This window comes from Tinamus guttatus, unplaced genomic scaffold, assembly GCF_059628265.1.
Source record: "Tinamus guttatus ecotype Peru unplaced genomic scaffold, ASM5962826v1 Tinamus_guttatus_pri_ptg000383l, whole genome shotgun sequence".
Taxonomy (NCBI): domain Eukaryota; kingdom Metazoa; phylum Chordata; class Aves; order Tinamiformes; family Tinamidae; genus Tinamus; species Tinamus guttatus.
In genome coordinates this window covers 2,698,299-2,718,029 of record NW_028288917.1, presented here as the reverse complement: position 1 = coordinate 2,718,029, position 19,731 = coordinate 2,698,299, and the positions used below count along the sequence as shown (strand labels likewise).

Here is a 19,731-nt window from a genome sequence, read left to right as displayed (position 1 = left end):
ATAAAATCATATTTAGGAATCTGTAAAGAATTGGGGCAGCTCTGTGGTCCGGGCACTTTTTGAGACTGGACCACACAGATCTGGGTATATTCTTAAATACATAGAGGGTGTCCAAGCTACAGGCCTGAGGGGCGTGTCGTTTTTTCCTTTAATCCAAACAAGCACATTCATTGGCAAAAGGGTTGTGTGGCTAAATTACAGTAAGTACCTGAAAACAGCTTCCTCTCTTTTTTTTTTTTTTTTTCCCCTCTTTCTTTCTTTCTCTAATTCTGGACTCTAAGGGGTGAAAAGAAAACACGATGAAGATAAGTTAATACCAAACACTTTATTACTTATGTTTATTTACAGTATTTACATATTGCACGTTAGCTGGAATGTTTTATACATTTATTATATAAAGTCGATTAATGGCAGCTTTAGTGTGTGTACAAAATCCATGCTCCACTGTCCCCAAAAATATGTTTACTGGGAATTATGTTTGTTTGTCATGCAATTTGTACTCCTAGGGTACAATGTGACCCCAATGCAAGTCTGTTTTAACCAAACTTTTAAAAAATTGCATAAGCATGAAGAATAGCAAGTGACCACAACTACTGTGGAGCAGATCTTTAGTAGTTCTAGATATACAAACAAACATTCCTTAAAACCTCAGAATTAAGCAACAGAACATCAATTTTCTTGGTGAAGTGTTTGTGTTTATGTAATTTTTGGCAGAATTATACATCAGTTGTACAGTGTGTTTTTTAAGTATGGAGCATTAAGTACTACTGGCAGTTATACTACTGTAAAGAATGTCATTCTGCAAACTGTTGACAGCATACAAAACGCATGTTAAAAGAATTATGGGAAGTAGTCTGTCAATCTGCAAAAATAAATCTCTTGTTCACAATGGAATATGTTATAAAGGTAATAAGTTCTATTTCCCTGTTGGTTTCCAAGGCACTTCTCTTGGTTCCTGGTGTTTCTTTTCATGGTAATAACATCTGGTGGATTAAAAGAAAGAAGAAAATTGCCTTTCATCATTTTCATATTCACATACAAGTATTTAAAAAGCATTTATTATATAGGAAGTAAATAAAACTGGAGAATTTGGTAATAATTTTGTAAAGCTCTAAAAGCACATTCCTGATTTAGTTCAGTTGATATCAGCCTGATGACTAAAATAGTGATTAGGTCGAAGTTTTGGAAGTCTTCCTTCCTTGCAGTGTTTCATTTCAGGTAGAGTGAATTTGGAAGACCTGGAGTTTTATCCATTAAATATGTTCTTAGATCAGCTTGGTTTGTTCCTATGACTGCAGCAGTGAGATCAAAGCATGAGTAAACATCAAGGATAGTACTAACAGATTGCAAATGTCTGTCATAATGGTTTGATGTCAAGAAGAAGCTGATAGAGTATCTAGTAATGTAAATTATCAAGGTCAAATTGGAAAGATCTAGAATGGATTCAGTGTTTTGTTGGTCCCAGTGGTGAAGAAACTTGGACTCAAACTATAAGCAAATAAAAACAACTTTCTGAGATTAAATAATAGAAATCTTACCCATGGGACTTGCAAATAGTAAGGCAACACAAGCTGAGTAGGATCTGCTTTGGTTGAATTTGCTGCCAGTTCTATTAACTCTACCCAAAAGGGTTTCTTGGAATCAAATCAAAACAATTTCTATGACTGTTATCAGTGATTATAAAATTAGACACTTCCAGGTCACTTAAACAGATACTTTATAATAGCTTAAAAGGTTAATTCAAAAGGGCCGAGTGGTGAAGTTACCCCAGCACTTTTCTCCATACACTTTTTATAAACCTACTTCTCTGAAGGAAATAGTAATATATATATATATATATATTTAGAAGTCCATCCTCCATTCTGTAACTTTTGAGTTTGTTGACCACATTTTCCACTACTGCATTTACCAGACAGATGATTATCAAATGCTCCAAGTCTTAGAAGTAAATGAAATTGGGTAAAGGTGACAGTTTGTTCATTTCCTAATTGAAAGAAAAAAAATGCGCCTTGAACTTAGTTTAATTAGAGAACAGAAACTGCACATATGAGACAATTTGCTTAGAAAAGAATAGAGTCAAAGGGGTCTTGTTTTATCATGGTAGCGTGTGGTATCATACTTTAGTATCATGAATACCAGAAGTCTGTGTGGGAAAGCAGTGGATCCATTTTCCAAGCTTAAAACTTCCATATTTTATGTTTAAACACATGTATTTGGCTCTCTTGTTATCTGATATTTTGAATTTCTCTGAATTTATTTCTGCTTTAACATAATCTGTAACTGAATTTGAATCCAAAGTCATCCAAAGTAGATGTATTCCATTGGTAATCAAGCTATTGGTTCATACAGAAGTATTTGTTTGTAGTATTCTATTTAAACATATTTAATTTTGTGATTTTTATAAAAGCATTATGAAAATGTAGTAATAGAGTTATGTTACAGAAAAGCATAATGTAGTTTAGTTTTGTTCTGGTTTTGCAGGTAGGACAAATGCATATTTTACTTCTTTTCCTAGAGGAGAAACTGATGGAAGTCCTTTCTGTCTTCCTTTTTCATCTAGCTTTTTTTTTTTTTTTTTCCTGTGTGTATATCCATACTGTGCTGTATTTAAACCAAAAAGTGATGTTTACAAACAAATGAATATGCTTTTACTCTGATCATAGTGTAGTACAGCTGAGAAGTTGCACACTGAGAATTTAATAAACAGTTTCATTGCTAATGAAAACACACATCCCAGTAAGTTTGAAAACTTAGGGGCAATGGCCTTCTTCATGCATACAACACTGTTGTTGTTATTTCATGTGCACCTGCTTTTGGATGGGCATCTGACCCAAGTGGTGGATCTTAAGTGGTTCTCAGTGCTCTGGCAAACTGCAGATTCCTAAGTCCTCCGCTTTTTCAGAAAACCATGCAAAGGCCCAATATTGGCAGCATTAAACCATCAATTGTTGCAGTATTCTTTATTTCACATAGTCTGTGCTACATAAATCAAATTTAGGAAGAATAGACTGCAACTTAGCTGAAGGATGACAAATGTATCCAGGATCTCCAGCAAGAACACTGTATGACTGCAGTATCTATACTGGCAGCCGTACAAGTCCTTTCTCCTCTTTCTGTTTCTTACATTTTCTTTTTCAGTACAAAAAGACCCCCCCAAAACTCTACAATTCTACAACTTTACAATTTTTTTTTTATTTTAAAAAGCGCAAATGAGTGATAGTGTAAAAGCATAACACAGTTTTCCAGATTTGGTTCTAGCTCTTGTCTGTGAGCGATGATAGACATAAGCTTTAGGAAAGAGCTGTTCTGTATAAGGGAGGAGTTTAATGTTTAAATGTCAATATAACCTTTAAAAATACCAGGCAAGTAGTTTTAACCCTTAAAATACTGTAGAAAAATTTCCATGTGTTAACATTAAAAATTCCCTTCCTTTCGTCAGCTGCGAATGCTGCAAAATAAACATTGAATCACAGAGATCCATACATAGGAATGGTAAAACTGTTAATGTTTTATCTGGTGCAATCCACTAGAGATCCCTAGTAAGTTAAACTGTGGTATTCAGAAGTGCCTATTAACAAAGCTGGGTTATGCTACATGATTAACTTGGAATGTATTCTGCCTATAGCTAGTTTGAAGCAATGGTTTTTATAAAGCCTAATTCCTTGGGAACTACCTCTTGTCACTGAGCAGAGGTGAGTGACTATATCCTGGGAGTTGTGTGGGAATGTATCCGGCTATATTTTCTAGGAACAAATTTCATTTTTTACCAAACAACACACAAACCTCACATCTTAATTCAACCTTTGCTTGTTTTCTGAAATGGAAGTGTCTGACATTGCCACAGTCCGCTTTGTGTTGCTTTGAATAAAAAATTATGTGTGTGAGAGAGAAAAAACAATTAAGGGATGTTGCTCCATTGTGAGGAAATTTGTAGCAAAATTTAAGCAAGAGCCAGATATTTTTGTTTAAGGATAGTTTGAAATAATAAATATAGAATATGGTGTACAAGAACGGCATGTCTATTGGGGTATTTCAGTTGTATTGTTATGCTGTTAGTTTCCAAGTTTATACTTTCAGCTTTTTAAATGTATATTATTAATATGGTTTATTTTTTATACATCTTAAAGGCTATTTATAACTTCCACACACTTTTCTGTATTGCAAGGGAAATGTCAGTTATCAGTGTGTTTTAGCTTTTTGTTAGAAATTCTCTAAAGAATCTCTGACCTCTATATGTATGTATATTTATTCTTGTCCTATCGTGCAGTATAAGCAAGAAATATCAGTTCTGTTGCTCTTTTCCTTTAAATATTGCTAATTATTTTTGCTTTTCTATGAAACAAGGAAAGAAAAGCTCCTTTTCTCATAATAGCCCAAGACTATTTGCACGGATTGGTTTAGATTTGACTGTATTACTGCTTTTCTTATTTTGTTCATTTGAAATAACTGTAGAAACTTGTAAAAATGTTAACAACACAGGTGTGAAATTCACAAAGGTAGGTACCTTATCAACAAAGTAATCCAAGAAATCTTCAGAGATATATAAATTAAACCTGTAGTTTATCTACAAGCTTTTGCACGCCATATTGTGATACTACTCTTTGAACTATTCTTTTTGTTACAAGGAAGATTAATTTGTGAAATCACTGTTGGTCTTTAACAGACACTTAACAAGTGATGCAGAAGGGAGAACACCAACAGTAGCATCTCCAGTTTTCAAACAGAAATGGTAAGATTTGAATCTGCCAAAAGCCAAAGTAATGATGTCAAATGCCCTTGCCCTTCCATCACTTTCATCGTAGGGTGGGCAAAATATGAAGCAAAAATGCTCCATAAAGGAAGCAGATAGAGCCCAGTCAGGTAAGTGTAGAAAAAATTAGAAAATGAATGTCTCAGACATATTGTAAAATGGGTGATCCATCTCTGAAGAGGTTTAATTTTTGATCCCATAAGTAGATTTAAGTTTGTGTTGTGCATATCCCTGACTGAATTATCTTGTGTATCTGCCACCCAAGCACTTCTTAGGAAACCTTGTTTCCTTGAGAAGGGGTTTCAATCCTGGTCTTGCAGAGAGAACGTGACTTGATAGGAGGGTATCAGCGTATCTTTTAACTAAAAAAAAAAATGACTATTGTCTCTAATGAGAAATGTTAAAAAATGAATAGATCTGACCTCATGAGTTAGGAACAGAAAGGAATATATTCTCTTTTAGGGTGAAACCTTTTCATAGTCATAAATTAATTATTATTTTTGAAGACTTTTGTAGATTTGAGTACAAAAAAGGTGAGTTTAAGAACTTTAATCATCTTGCTAAACTGCTGGTTTAGCAGTGAATGCTTTTTTTTGTTCAAGAAAATAACATGCACACACATATACAAATCACTTATGTACTATGGTAGTAATAGATGCCTAATTCCTGTTCTCCTGTCTTGTTTGATTTTAGCATTGAGTTTCAGCATTTTTGTGTGGTGTAGGGCTATGATAATCCAAAGCACATCTTAAGTACAAACCAAACCTACATCCATTATTTGTTTTCTTCCAAAAATTGATCTCTAAACACAGAGAGTTGTTTGTGGATTTGAAAATATGCAAGAGCTATCGGATCGCCCAAGTATCAAAACCAGTAATTTGTCTATAGCTCAGTCACAAGCCTACAATGAAAATAAGCTTCAGTTTCTGAGCAAAATAGGAATTTTAATGCTTTTTGGATAAAAATGTAGGCATGGACAATCAAGCATGTTGATTTTTTTACTGGGTTAGAACACGTGAGCTTACATACTGGAACAGATCACTATTTGTAAAGATGCATGTGTCTAAATACCTGAATGTAAGACAAAAATAGCTACCAAGGAAAATTAAATCATCCTACATTTTTGAAAGGTGAGTTATTTATTCTAAACATTATCTCTGTAGAAACAGTTTAAAGAGAGAGCCATGCAGTAAACCTCAAGTGTAACCTAAATTACGTCACATAAAATTATTTTATTATCTAAGATTGAGGAGTTAGTCTGCCCTTTAGAAACTAGTAACCTTATGGCAGAGACTGGAAATGTCTACATATTGTCAGGCTATGGATAGTTTTCTAATGCAATAATAATTTAAGTAAATTGCACTGCTTTGAAATGTTGTCTTCCTGTGTATAAATGCTGCAGTGTTCAGAATGTTGCATTTTTTTTTGGACAACAGAAAGTCTGGATTAGTAGTAATACAAAAAGGAAACAATTTCCCTATGCTCAGTCAATGAAATGATGCAAACAAGTAAAGGCTGCATTATACTTTTCTGTAAGAGATGCTTTGGCCACACAAAGAGAACTGATGAGGTGGAAAAGCTTTGAGAAGGAAAGACTCAAGAGTTTTATGGGGACCCCCATGGATTTCAAGGCATCTCTGGTGGATAATAGGCTTTCTTTCTATTAATATGGGTCAGTCAGGAGCACTGGTACTATTAGTGATTTATTTATGTCTGTGGCAGATAACAGAAGTGGAATGTTACTCCCATTCAAACATGTCCTTTAGTCAAGTTAAACAAAATAGGAATGGATATATATATATAAAATATATGTCTATATATATTAGTAGACTCACAGGTTGAGATTAGAACTACTATTTACTGTTCCTTCATGTTATATGTTTGTGTTTTCATGATGGGGTGCATGAACTTTCTAAGGGAAGGAAGGAAAGAATTCCCTACTCTAATATATCTGCTTATTCCTTTCATTTTATTTTTTATATAAATTGTATTTTCTAGATCTTTGATTATCCATGTTACTGTCCTTTAGAGCAGTAAGCACCCATCTTTCTTCAAGTGCAGTGCCATTAACTGAATACAGTATTCCAGTGGAGGCATTACCAGCACCAGTGGAGGGATTGCTCCAGGTATTTATGCTTCTGTTCCAGCATGTTATCTGTCTTTCCATCCAGTGTGATGTAGCTGACTCGTGCTTAGTTTGGGATCCACTTCAGTCATACATTTTTACAGAACTTTTATCTATCCAGCCAATCACAACTTGCCCAATATTGCTGCAGTTAATCATTCATACATGACTCCAAAATTCTGTTCTTTCCTTTAAACTGCATCCTATTTTTAGACTAGTCAACTAATTTTCCAGGATTATTTTCAATTCCAGTATTTTATTCCAATATTGTACTCTCATGGTTTGTTCTCCTACAGTACTGTCATCCATAAATAGGGTGTAATTTCTCCTGTTACCCAAGATAGTGATGATAATATTGAACAATATTGGACCCATAATGAATCTGTGTGTGACTCTGCTCCAAACATTCTCCCAGTTTGGCTGGAAAGCACTAACAACTTGATTTTTTTTTCCCAGACATTTTTACATGTGTTGTGAACACATTTCCTAGAATGCTTGTGAAAATGCTACGCAAAATACTGTGAGCACTTTAAGATGTATAATATTTAATGCTTTTCCTCACTGTCTCTCCACCAGATACATTTTTTGGTCATCAATGTAAAACATATAGGTTTGACAGCATGGGTTATTATTTAGGACTTTTATCAGAGGTCAGGGTCTAAATTAGTCCTTTTGTGTTCCTATCTGTCAATACTGTAGAAGCACAGGTAGTTTAAAAGTGCTTTTTTTGTTTTAGTGCACTCTGAAATTACCAAAGCACTGCTGAAAATTAGAGGTGCATCTAAGTTAAGAGAGAAGGATATAACAAATTGATATAAAAGATGGACACAGTGGAAATGCCAAGAAATCTGAGTAGCATAAAGTTAGTTTGTCAATATTACTAATATATTTTCATTGAATTATCATAAAAGCACCTGCAACTTATCTGCATTTATAAACTTTTGATATGTATAGCTATATATAATTAATTCATATTAAAATGTACACCATAAATCCACAGCTGCGCACATAAAAGGTCTTCCATTCTCATTGTATACAATTGTATACTGAGCCAACTCAATCAGCTACAGCTGTTGGGCTTTGTTCTATGCAGCAAATTCACTCTCTACTAACTACATACTGCTATGAATAATTCGCAGCTGATGCGTGTGTATTTTTATATAAATGCCTCCAGTAGGGGGTATCCTTTATTTATGGCCAATATTTTGGCAGATTTTAAGACAATGCCAAGTACTGGAATGCCTCAGCCAAAGCACACTTGTTGTTATACTCCATGAATTGCCACATTGTAAGTGCAAAATCCAGTTTTACTATGCCACAGAATGCTATTTTGACTATCAAAAAGCTTACCTTATCCTTCCATGCACATTGGGCTTACTGCCAACCGAGTAAGAAGCCTGGCACATCTTTTATAGTCTGTCATGGAAAAAAAAAAAAAAAAAAAAAAAAAAAAACCACCATAAACATATACACGTTTAAAGTGACCAGTTTTGCCTTATGAAAATCAACATTGTTGAAGTTGTGCAAATTACTGTTACAATAAACTTTAATCGACATCTTAGTTTGTAACAGTAATAGAAATCTGTTCTTCAGAGCTAGAAATTTAGTGTGCAGCAGTTATAACTGTAATCCTGGTCTAACTAGTACATACAACTATCTGCATATCTTAATATAGATATGTAGACATTATCTGAGTGCATGGATGCATGAAAATTTATGTATCTGCCTGTATTCAAGTGTGGGAGCTAAACATGTAACTACAGTATTTCCACATTAGGGGAAGAAAATGTACTGCTAAAACATCTTTAGTATTCAGCCCTCAGTGAATAGGTCTAATAACATAATTAAAATATAACGCAGCTTTCCAATATATGTTATTTCTGAAGGAACTGGTATATTAGATGAGTAAGGTAGACACCTTTGATAGAATGATGTTGATAGATAGATGTTGATAGAAACATAACAAATTCCCCTATACTAAGGTAGAATGACTTCACTTATTCTTTTGATGCTCCCTGTAGTATCACAGGAACATTAAGTCTGTCCTCTAGCTATATAAGGAGCCATATCATATAAATCCATTCATAACTGTATCAGGTTTAATCTTAAAACTAGTTAGGTGCTTTTTTCCACAGCTATTTCATACTTGTTGTTAGTAGTTCTCGTGTTAGGCACTTTCTGCTTTTTGATGCATTCATAATAAGCAGCTGCGTAGCAAAGTAATTTTGCGTCAGTTTTGTTGAAAATGAATCAAGGGACACGTGATTTTTTTTCCTTGACATGGCTGAGAGGAAATTATGTGGAAGCTGGCCATGAACAGACACCAGACTAAGTCAGTGTGCATACATCAAGGCTACTATGCTACACAAGGCACTAGAAAGTAGGGCGGCAGAACATGTTCGTACTAGTTACTGCCTTGTTGCAGCATCATTTGCCTTTCAGTGTCTACCTACTGAATAGATATTGATCTAAGATCAGTAATGCGGTACTATGTGCAAAGAATTACAAGAAACCTGTTTTAAGAAGATGCTAGAGAGTCTAGCCTAGTGACTGAAAATCAGTATCAACAATCCCAAAATCACAACTTAGATATGCTGTAGTTGCCATTTATACAAATTATGTTCCGTTACTCAGAAATCACTGTGTAGATAGGTATTTCACCTGTTGAGAGGAAAAAGTAAATTCAGGCTTTCAGGCCAAGTATTCTGTAGCTTCACAGCTGAAGGTACTAGTTAGTGCCGAGCCAAATGATGTTTGCAATGACCTTCATGGGAAAGGTAATCTCCTCATTAACAACAGACTAGTTGTTAATAACTCCATCATTACAACCCATGTAAGCTGAACATGACCTGGTTAGCCATTATCTGTAATTCTTCATCTATTGTAAGTAGCCTGCTATCTTTCTAAAATGGTCATAATCTGAATACTTATAATTAGGAAGAAAGTCTTCAATTTTTAACAAATGCCTTTAAAATATATTGAGCTGAAATATTACTACTTGAAATTTGGAATCTGAAACTCTTGATTCTATTCCTAGCTCTGCTACTGACCCAACTGCTTGACCTTAGACAAGTAAAATAAAGTGCTCTTCCACTCTTAAAAAAACTGTACTAAAATAGCATCTTCTTAACTCCACAGGTCTGCCTGTTTATCTGTAGTCATATCTACTGACTGATAAATGTCAATTCCTGATTTCTTTTTAATTGTCTGTGCTACTGAGATACTGCCGTTTGTTTATCAGCTGGATTACTAAGCTCTAGTAAGTTATACTTCTCTATTTCACTGAAGATGGGTTGCAAAGATTTACAGAGATCATTGACAAGCTGACTTGACAAAATGTAATATGTTGTAACATATGCTTTCCATAAGATAATTCATAAGAAGAAGGTAGTCCTATCTGGCTTTCTGATTCTGTCTTGGGACTGCCTAAATACAAGCAGTTTGGGAAAGGAGTTATATGTTCCTAGGCAAAATAAACACCTGTGATTTGGAATAAAACAGACATGCATAGGTGTCTAGGAAGCAGTGTTTACAGTCATTCTACACAGTGTATTTGTACTGAAGTTGTAGCCAGTAATACAATCCCAGCAAGCATGCTGTAAAAGCTCACTTAGTACCTTTCAGAACACTCCAGACTTCACTGAGAGAAACATAGCCTAGCATAGTATCACGAATCTGGTGAAAGTTATGAAAGTTAACCTTAGCTTTTGGCACTTACATGCTGGGATGGTGCAGTCCCTTGTATTGTGATAAAGTCGATGAAAGTGTTTGCTGCATTTAGGGCTGAAGTAGAGAGGACCTGAAACATAAGAAAAGTAATTTGTTAATCAGCACAGCTCACAGGAGCTATTTGAAGAACAGTGCAGCCTACAGTTTGTAGATGAAATAATGGATACAAATGCAAAATTAAACATACCTGTTAAATGCTTTAAAAACTTGTCTTTCATCCTCAAATCTCTGGGAACTATTTCTGTTGGACAGAAAAAAATATATATATATTCACTGTGCTACAGTGGAACTATGTTTGCCAAGTATAGTTTTTTTTAAAAAAAAGAGGATAAACTCTGATAAACAAAAAAAACACTGCTACATTTTCACAGACACACAAAGATCAAAACTTGTTTGTGTACAATGGACCAAATTGTAATTTTTGGTTTTACATATGGAGCCACAGTAAAAAGTACTGCAGAGCACTGTGATGATGAAACATACAGCTGTTAGGTGTGCAGTCATTAATGCTGCTGACAACTAAGACCCAGATTTTAGTTTTTTGTGATTTGCATTATCACCTTACCTAGATTTAAATTCTTTAAGAAAAATTAGTTCACAGTTGCTCAGAAATGACATATTCCCTTAATGGTAAACATCAGTAAATATATTGAAGTTTGGTATCCCAATCTCTTCTGATTCTCTTATGCAAATGTATCCACTATTTTCTCAGAAGTGTTTGGTACAAGCACTATTTGGCTGTAATCATGAAACGGGATTGATCTACTTACAGGAATCTTTCTTCTAGCTGTAAATAAACTTCACAGGAAATGATCCCAAGCAAATTGCTCTCTTCTGGCTCCCTATGTTTGTGGTTTACTGGCTCGCGTTTTGTGTTCAGCAGATGGCAAAATGAAACTGGTTTACTGAAATCCATTTTAGCCCTAACCTTTGCTTGTGTCTTCCTGATTTACAGCTATCTTTGATTGCTCTCCATTACAAACTCTATGCTGATAGCTTAGTGATGCTTGTGTATGATACATTTATGGTCAAATAAATATAGCACCACACAGTGTATGAGCAGCCTTTTTCATTCCCCTGGCACCTCTTATCAGATATAAAGCAGAGAACATTTCCATCCAGATCTGACTGACTAGTGAGGTTAGACACTTCTCGAAAGTCATTCTTCATTTACTTCTAACTTTAGTGAGTGTAAGTAAAATTGACCTTATCATATTTGACCGAATTATGTCACGAAGCGTATTAAAGACGCACATGCTTCACTCGGGCATTTCCCATGGGACTGGCTCACTGGGACCGTGATACCTAAACTGCAAGGTCTCCAAGCAGTAGAGTCCTCTGGAAAGGAACCTTTTCAGAATGACTGGTAATAATTCTATTATAACAACAGAATGACAAATCCTGTTAGAAGACAACGGCAGCAGTACCAAGAATCTGCTCTCAAGAGGTTTCATATGCACATGCACAATGTATCATCAAGAGCCAGGTGTTTCACACCAGCTCACAGATGTAGGATAGCCAACTTGGCCCAGATTCCAAGTTAAGAATGTGTAAATTCCAGTCCACTGCCAGTCTGGCCTCCTAAGTATTCAACATTTATCACATGAAATGTGCAGTGTGTGCTGATCTTAACTAGAACAAAACTCTTCATATGTTCATGCATCATCCAGGTGGAGATAACACTTACAGTAACATTTTAGTGACAATCATCAACAACAGCTGATCACTGTGGTTGTTAATATAGTGAGAATTAAGAAAAGGTAGAAGCTTTATGAGATAAATGGACACATAAGTAGCAAAGTGAAAGCCAGTTTGAAAAAGAAAAATGAACAGACCTCTGCTGGAAGATATTCAGAAAGTCATTTCCAGTAGGAGGTGTAAGCTGAGCAGCAATAATACTGACTGGGTTTGGGAATGACACTGAACAATAAATTAGACATGGCAGCAGGAGAAGCCAAATCAGCTTTCAGACGGATGCACAGAAGTACATTGTGAAACTGAGCTTTAGCTATCCTTCACCATGGGGCTTGCTGTGACTCTTTCTGGACTGCTTATACAATTTTCAATGTCCTTACAAAAATAAATAAATAAATATGGATTTTCACTGGAGATTAGAGAAAAGAAATTCAGATGAGTGGAATGATGGCTGAAGGAATGGGCTTGGGAAGTGGCAGAGTACCCTGTGCCAATCCTCTAGTATTTCAAGGATGCTAGCACCAGAGTACAAACGGGACTCGTAAGTAGGGGTGAAAAGTTCAATAAGGCTGAATTGTAGGAAAGACTTTTAAATGTGAATGCTGTAAGGGCACAGTCTAGTCCTGCACAGGATTATTGGTAATTTCCAGGAAGGACTTTAAAAAATAATAATAATTAAAAAAAGGTAAGCTTTTGGGGAAGAAGCTGCAATTCTGAAAGTGCAGTCCATATGATTTGCTGATAACAAGGGGAATAGTAGGTATTGCGAGTGATAAGTTCTTGATATAAAACTAGCATGCTGCTGTGATTTCTGATTGCCCAAGGCAGTAGAGAAAGAAAAAAAATCCCCGAAGTCATGGATTGTCACTTACCAACTCTCTGCTCATCCTGATATCCCCCATAGTCTGCCACTTCCCTTCGGTCTAAGGTGTAGTCATGTTTGGAAAAGTACTGCACCCCACTGTCCTTCTCCAGGTGGTACCTTTTCAGTTCCTGAATAATCTCCATGATCAGATTTAAGAGACTTTGCCTGTCCTTCAAATCCGTGGAGTCGGTTTTCTCTTTGCAATATCCTGCTGAGAGCATGAGGAGCACTAGCCCCAGCAAGCCGGGAGAGCGCAGTCCACTCATTGCAGCTGACCCGACGGGTGACAGAGTGGATGGGAAGGAAGGATCCGCGGCTGTGCGAGGCCTCCTCTTTACCTGAAATAGGAAAACCAGGGGTGTGTTGGAGATGGGGAGGCCCAAGGCGGCGGGACTAGAAACGTTACAGGAGAAAAGCAGCGGGTCCGCTTTTCAAGTTACATAAAGCTTGGGGGGTGGTGGGGGGGAAGCGCGCGGGAGGCGGCAACTTTGCGCCCAGTTGGGGCCGGGGAAGCGCCCGGGGCCGCGCTCAGCGCGAGCCCGCCCTGGCCCCGGGGCTCGCCGCAGGGCGCCCCGCGCCTGCCGCCGCCGTCCCGGCGCTCGAGCCGCTACTTCTCGTGCCTTTCCTCGCAAGTCGCGGAGAGCGCGCGGGCAGCCCCTGCGCGGAGCGGCCCCGCGCACGTGCGCGCCCCGTGCTGCAAGGAGAGGGACGGCGGGCGCGGGGCCGCCCGCCCGAGCCGGCCCGGCCGCTTTACCTGCCTCTCCGCGCCGCACTCCGGCGCGTCCGTCGCGGCGCCTCCTGCCGAGTGGCGGCGAGTCCGAGTCGCGCGGCTGGGCCGCCCCCCTCCCGCCGCCGTGTCCACAACTACTCCATCTCCCGCCGCCGCTTATATAGGATATAGGGAGGACATGAGACGGCAGATAGTATCGACTTGGAAGTGGGTGGAAAACAATAAAAGTCCGCTTGGCAACCCCGGCAGCGTCGCCGCTGCACGAGCCCTCCCTTCCCGCCCGCCCCGGTCCCCCCGGCCCTCCCCTTGGCGCTCCCGGCCGCCCCGTCACTCCTTCTGCTCCCTCCGACGTAACGAGACGGTCCCCAGCGTGTGCGCGCGGCGGGAGGGGGCGGCGGGGAAGCGCCTCGCCCGAGCCTTTAATTAGAAACGCGCTGAGAAGGCGCTGAAATATTGATGCCCCCGGCGCGGCGGGGCGCGCTGCCAGGCGGGTCCCCGGCCCGCGGCCGTGCCTCGCCGGGGGCCGCGCCGCGGGGGCGGCCGGGGAAGCCGCGTGTTTACCGGGAACAACGCGGGGCTCGGCCGCGGCGGGGAAGGGGAGGCGTTGGGGCGGGCGGCTCCCTCCCTCCCGAGCGGGAAGCCGGGGGCTCCGGCCCCGGGGAGCGGCGGGCGCGTCGCCTTCTCGCTCGCTCCTGGCACGGGCGGCCCCGCGTGCGGTGGCGGCTTCCTGGGCTCGCAGCGCGGCGCTGCCTGGAAGCGCCCCCGGCAGGGCCGCCCGCGGAGGAGGAGGAGGGCGATGCGGGTCTCCCCGGACGGAGCGGAGCGGAGCGCGCTGCTGACGGGCCCCTGCCAGTCGTCAGCTCGGACGGAAAACGGTGGCGGCCCGAAGCAAGGGGGATCCCACCGGGGAGAGAGAAGGAGGGGAGGCGAGAGCCTCCTGGAAACGCGCAGCGCTTCCCTGCGGAGCGGGAACGGGGGGCATCCCGCAACATTCCGCGCTTCCCGCCCAGCCACAGGTCTTCCGCCCGAAAAGGGTTCCCATGCGCTTCCCCACGAAGCTCCCTTGCGGAGCTGGGGTGAATCACGGCGAAACACGATCCCGCCGAATTCTTGTTTGCTCGGGTTGTGTGCACAGACCCCTCCCTTGGCAGCTAGCAGGACAAATACAAAGTTGGAGCGGGCGCTGAGCGCGCTCTCCAAACGCCAGCGGAGGACGGGGTCGGAGGCGCACGCGACGCGGCCTGCCGGGCAGGATGGCACAAAACGCCGGCTGCCCACGCAGCGCCGCGCCGGCCGTGGGAGCGCGGCTCCTGCCGCCCCGCGCGGGCGGCCGGGCGCTCAGGTGGAGCGCGGCGCCTCCCTCCAGGCAGCGGCAACAGTGACCCGCAGTGGCGGCTGCCGAAACTGAGCCCCGGCCGAGCGGAGCGGCACGGGGGGCTGCCAGCAACACGGGTTCCCTCGGGAGCACCGCTGGGCAGGCGGCCGTTAACGGCTGCGGCGGGGGCGCGCGGGCGGCCGTTAACGGCTGCGGCGGGAGCCCCCCGCCGGGCGCGCGCGCCCCGAGGCAGCTCCGTGAAGCGCCGCGTGAGGCGCCTCGCGGCGGCCGCGGGGAGCTGCGATGACCGGATGAGTTTGCGTGGCTTTCACGGGCTTACAAGTGCTCCCAAACGAAAGGTGGGAAAGAAAGAAAAATAAATAAATGATTTCGCAATGCTCTGTGTTCGTTTTTCATACGTGTCTTTCCGTTCTCTGTAAATACTATTTTAGTATTTTAAAATATATAGATAGGGTACACAATGCAATATAGTGAAGAAAGATATCCAGGGGCAAGATTGAGCAAGAACTATTTTGAAAGGAGTCCAGAAAACTCGTTTCTCCTTGGCTTCATAATTCGGTTCCACTCTTGAAACTTGGGGGGAAAAAAGAAAAACTTGAAACAATAGTGCTTCCGTAAGAAGGATGGCACTTTGCATGACATAACCATGGCATGGCTATAGCTGCAAGTCAGCCATACCAAACAGTGACCCTATAGCTACCAGGCAGGGCCACATGATGGAGACAGCAAAGAGGGAAGACTAGACAGGTGTTATGTAGCCTGGAAATATACCATGTACTTCTCTGATTTATTTCTCACTGTTTACTTCGCCTATTGCAAGTAGTATTATAAGTAATACTTCTTCCAAATTAATCTATTTGGAAACAGGCAGATTTCACTGCAGAGTGAAAGGAGGTGTTTGGAGTGACAGCTACAAGCCTGGATAGATTCTCCTACAGCTTGCAAGGATAAGTCCATGGGACCTTTAGTTGCTATGCTCTAAGCAAGGAGCAGCTCTGCGCTGCACACCTGTGCACCGTTCAGCCATGAATGCTGACTGCATCCTCTCCTGGAGGCTGGATGTATCCAGGGACATGGGCGTAGAGGCGTGGAAGACCCGGAGAGTTGTTTTATGAAGCAGTTGTCTTCCTCAAAAGACTACAGATTTATGAAAACTGTATCAATTCCCTTTACGAGCTAACTCCTGCATGAGTTAGGGGAAGTGTAAGATGGCATGGGCCAAAAGCATGCCAAGGACAAATAACAATGCAGGCAGTTTCATTCTGATGCCCAGAAATATTCCTGTACTAATATAGATGTAAATTTAAACAATTATGGGAATATTAACTGAGCTATAAAGTACACTCTTGCCTTTTTTATGCACACGGAAACTTAGGTAATAGTCTGTTCTGATTTGTTCATACTGAATTATACAAAGATATGTGGTACCTCCCATGACTTCGGTGGAATTAACAGAATGTACGCTGATAGATTTGGAATGATAATTTAATGTTCCGCCAGATTACATTTTATCTTTCTGTGTTTTCTTAGGGCTAGATCTAAGCTAACTACTTACTAAATGCTTACCATTTAATACTACTAAATTTCTGCTCCACTTACATATACAGACAAACGTGTGATCCCGCGGACCCAAGCCCTCCCTCAGTCTGATTCCCAAGGCTTCTGAAGTGGGTAGGTGCACTCTTTTGCCATCAAAGCTCACAGGTGCTTGGAGTTCTTGCCTAATATCAGGAAGCATCCAACTCCTGACAACACTAAGCCGCCTGAACGCTGAAGAAAGCCTTTATCCAGGATTTACAGGCTGTTGGTTTGAATGCCTTCAGGCAGAAATGACAGATGAATACACCATCTCACAACCCCCAGTCTCAAAAAGCAACACAACTTGGATGAGGAGGTCACAGAGATAACACAACATTGGTCTTGTCCTGAGCATTTGGTCTTGTCCTGCAGGGATAGATTTAATTTCAAAGCTTCAAAGTGTTATTTTTTGGGGGAACATCAAGTTAGTGGTCTCCTCTGCAATCAAATCTTATGAATAAAATCATCTACAATGTTAATAAATATATCCCATCTTTAAAATAAATACCTTAATCCTCTGAATAAGGACTTTGTGAAGGAAGCATAATGACAAAAATAAAATAAAATAAAAAGATCAAATGTTGTGTCGGTGGACAGACTTCATTCCTTGGATGGTTTATGGAACAGAGGCACCATATCTGGAACTTAGAACAAAAGCCAAAGTGAATTTTGTAGCTCTATTAACTAACAAACACATGGTAGTCACTGTTTTCTGGGTAGCAATTTTACTAAATGTCACCAATTTCATTCCCTAATGAAATGTTAGAGAGCTAAAGGAAAGATAGCTTCACTTTTTGCTATATACGTGGCATACGTGAAAACAAGAAAATGTGTTCTTCTTGATTCTATGTTCTAAGACTGGTGAAATTTTCATGCTAAGAGCCTTACACTTTCAAGCATGCTCTTGTTTCAGCTGATTATAACAGACATAAGGGTTCCTATCTATATTTAATAAAAGCAAGCACAACATTTTATGAAGTAATTGCACAGCAGAGCTCATTGTCTAAATCAAGCTCATAACCAATATATGAACCAAGAGTATGCTTAGGAGAAAAACCCAATGGACATTCATATGACCAGACTATAAATGTACTTCGTATTGCTTTCTATTGATCTCAGAACCCCAAAATAATGTTTTGAAATCCATTTGTTTTCCATAAGCATTACTACAGCTTACAAAAGTTCTAAAAAGTTTCACTGTTAGTTTAAAAACAGACTTTTCAGTCTTTACAGAAGAAAAGTAATATTTAATCTTCTTCAAGTTATATGTCAATCATGCTAAAAATAAATATGATGGGATGCAGCTGGTAATTCTGTTGGATTTGTAGAGTATCAGTTGGCTGACATGACAACTGGATATCCTAAGTATAGGTGACATCTATCACAAAAATGAAGATTTGACACTCAAAGATGCTGCGTATAGTTTAGACTTTTCATCCCATTTAGAAGTCAATATTTCTTTTTTTAAAGATGAAGCCTTACCCTACCTGATGATTCAAGAATATCTATAGTAGCAAGTGGCAAGCAGATTTGCTTCCTGACCCCTGTGAGGCTAGCTTCATTTCTGTGAGCAGAGTATGCCAAGTAAGCATTACTTCAAAATCTATGTTTATGATTGTTACTTTTAAGATCTAGATAGGAAAAGCATCCAACATATGGTATTTTCCAAAATCTCCGTTCTGATTTATGAAACTGCAGAATATATTTTCAATATAATGTATGGTACATATGTGCAAAATAATATTTATGCACTTGGCTCAGTCATCTCTGTAAGCCTCCAGCTCTCAGAGGCAATGCTGAATGCACTGACAACTGCCGGGGAGGGCAAATGAGGCATTAAGAATTCCTCTAGTGATGAAATCAACCGGAGAATATACATAACCTGAACAAAAACTTTAACAGATGTTTGAGATATTAAAGCCAAATGAACATTTTAAGGCTTTTTCCCACTTCTTACCTGGTCCAAATGTCAAGAAGATTAAAATCCCATTAACCGTCACTGCAACCAATACTGAAGAACTTTTGTATGCTTCCTAAATCTTCTGTCAGTGTTATAGGCAGGGCTAGCCTGGTGTTTGGCAGAAAGTGTAAAAAAACAAAACAAAACCCAGATTTCTGTCTTCAGTATTTTCTACCTGTAAATTCAAGACTAAAACCAGCCAAACAGATCTGCACTGACCAGCGCATCAGTCATTCAGTCAGATTCAATGTTATCTTCTATCAGTTTTGTGGTGCTGCACCGATGTGAGCCTACTGTGGAAATCTCACTGAACAAGCTGGAGAAGATTTAAGTTTTATGCAAATAGTCTCACTTTGTCTAGTTATCTTTCATAGTCTTCAGAGCATCCCCTGGAATCTCAAGGTTCTGAAATCAGAGACTGAAGAATATCACTCTGAGTTATTCTATCTATAGGTTTTTGGAGATAGGTTTTACTTTGCAGAGTAAAGATAGATGACACAGAAAACTCCTCTTGACTGTAAACTATTGACTACAGAGGGGCACTAACAAAGACCAGACTCCTAACTTTTAAACAACTAATGGAAGGAGGTTAATTCCACACTTAAGAATCTATTTTTTTTAGGCCATAAGCAGTTCAGGGGAAGGCTGATCTTTATATCTGATATGCGCAGTGGGCTTACCATATGTGTGCTCACTGTTGACTGTTATCTGTTCACTTTAGAGTTATAGAGCTGCAGATAGAGGAGCTGTTTTTCCACATAAGAGCAAGACTAAAATCCCTAGCTGATCTCTCTCACTAGCCAGGAGAAGACACTGCTTTCTCTGACCTGCTCTGATCTCTCTCTGCTACAAAAGGAATGAGGATGGCTGCAGTGAGGAGTGAGTTGTTTTAAAGGCAGAATAGCTTGCTCTTTCATTCCTGACCATAGTTCTTAGCTCAACAGGACAAGTGAATCACATGTG

At 40.1% G+C, this 19,731-nt stretch overlaps 1 protein-coding gene across 2 annotated transcripts; it reads right to left on the bottom strand.

The window, feature by feature from the left end:
• Positions 1-310: 310 nt before the first annotated feature.
• ALKAL2 (ALK and LTK ligand 2) lies at positions 311-14,160 on the bottom strand. 2 transcript variants are annotated; one of them, XM_088530600.1, is made up of 6 exons: positions 13,919-14,160; positions 13,172-13,502; positions 10,792-10,845; positions 10,594-10,674; positions 8,226-8,291; positions 311-983 (listed from the first exon to the last, which is right to left on the bottom strand). In XM_088530600.1, the coding sequence occupies exons 2-5, from the start codon at positions 13,428-13,430 to the stop codon at positions 8,227-8,229; spliced, it is 459 nt and encodes a 152-aa protein (XP_088386726.1). In that variant the 5' UTR covers positions 13,431-13,502; positions 13,919-14,160; the 3' UTR covers positions 311-983; position 8,226. The 2 variants fall into 2 exon arrangements, with proteins under 2 accessions (XP_088386726.1, XP_010209955.1); XM_010211653.2 differs by lacking the exon at positions 13,919-14,160 and having other exon boundaries at positions 13,172-13,584.
• Between the last annotated feature and the right edge of the window lie 5,571 nt (positions 14,161-19,731).

What these genes read in the sequence shown, in the direction of transcription:
- ALKAL2 (XM_088530600.1), bottom strand. Translation starts at nt 13,430, where the DNA reads ATGAGTGGACTGCGCTCTCCCGGCTTGCTGGGGCTAGTGCTCCTCATG. An exon ending in TCAGGATGAGCAGAGAGTTG is followed by an intron (nt 10,846 to 13,171) that starts GTAAGTGACAAT and finishes TCTGTCCAACAG; the next exon opens with AAATAGTTCCCAGAGATTTG. An exon ending in GGACTGCACCATCCCAGCAT is followed by an intron (nt 8,292 to 10,593) that starts GTAAGTGCCAAA and finishes TTTCCATGACAG; the next exon opens with ACTATAAAAGATGTGCCAGG.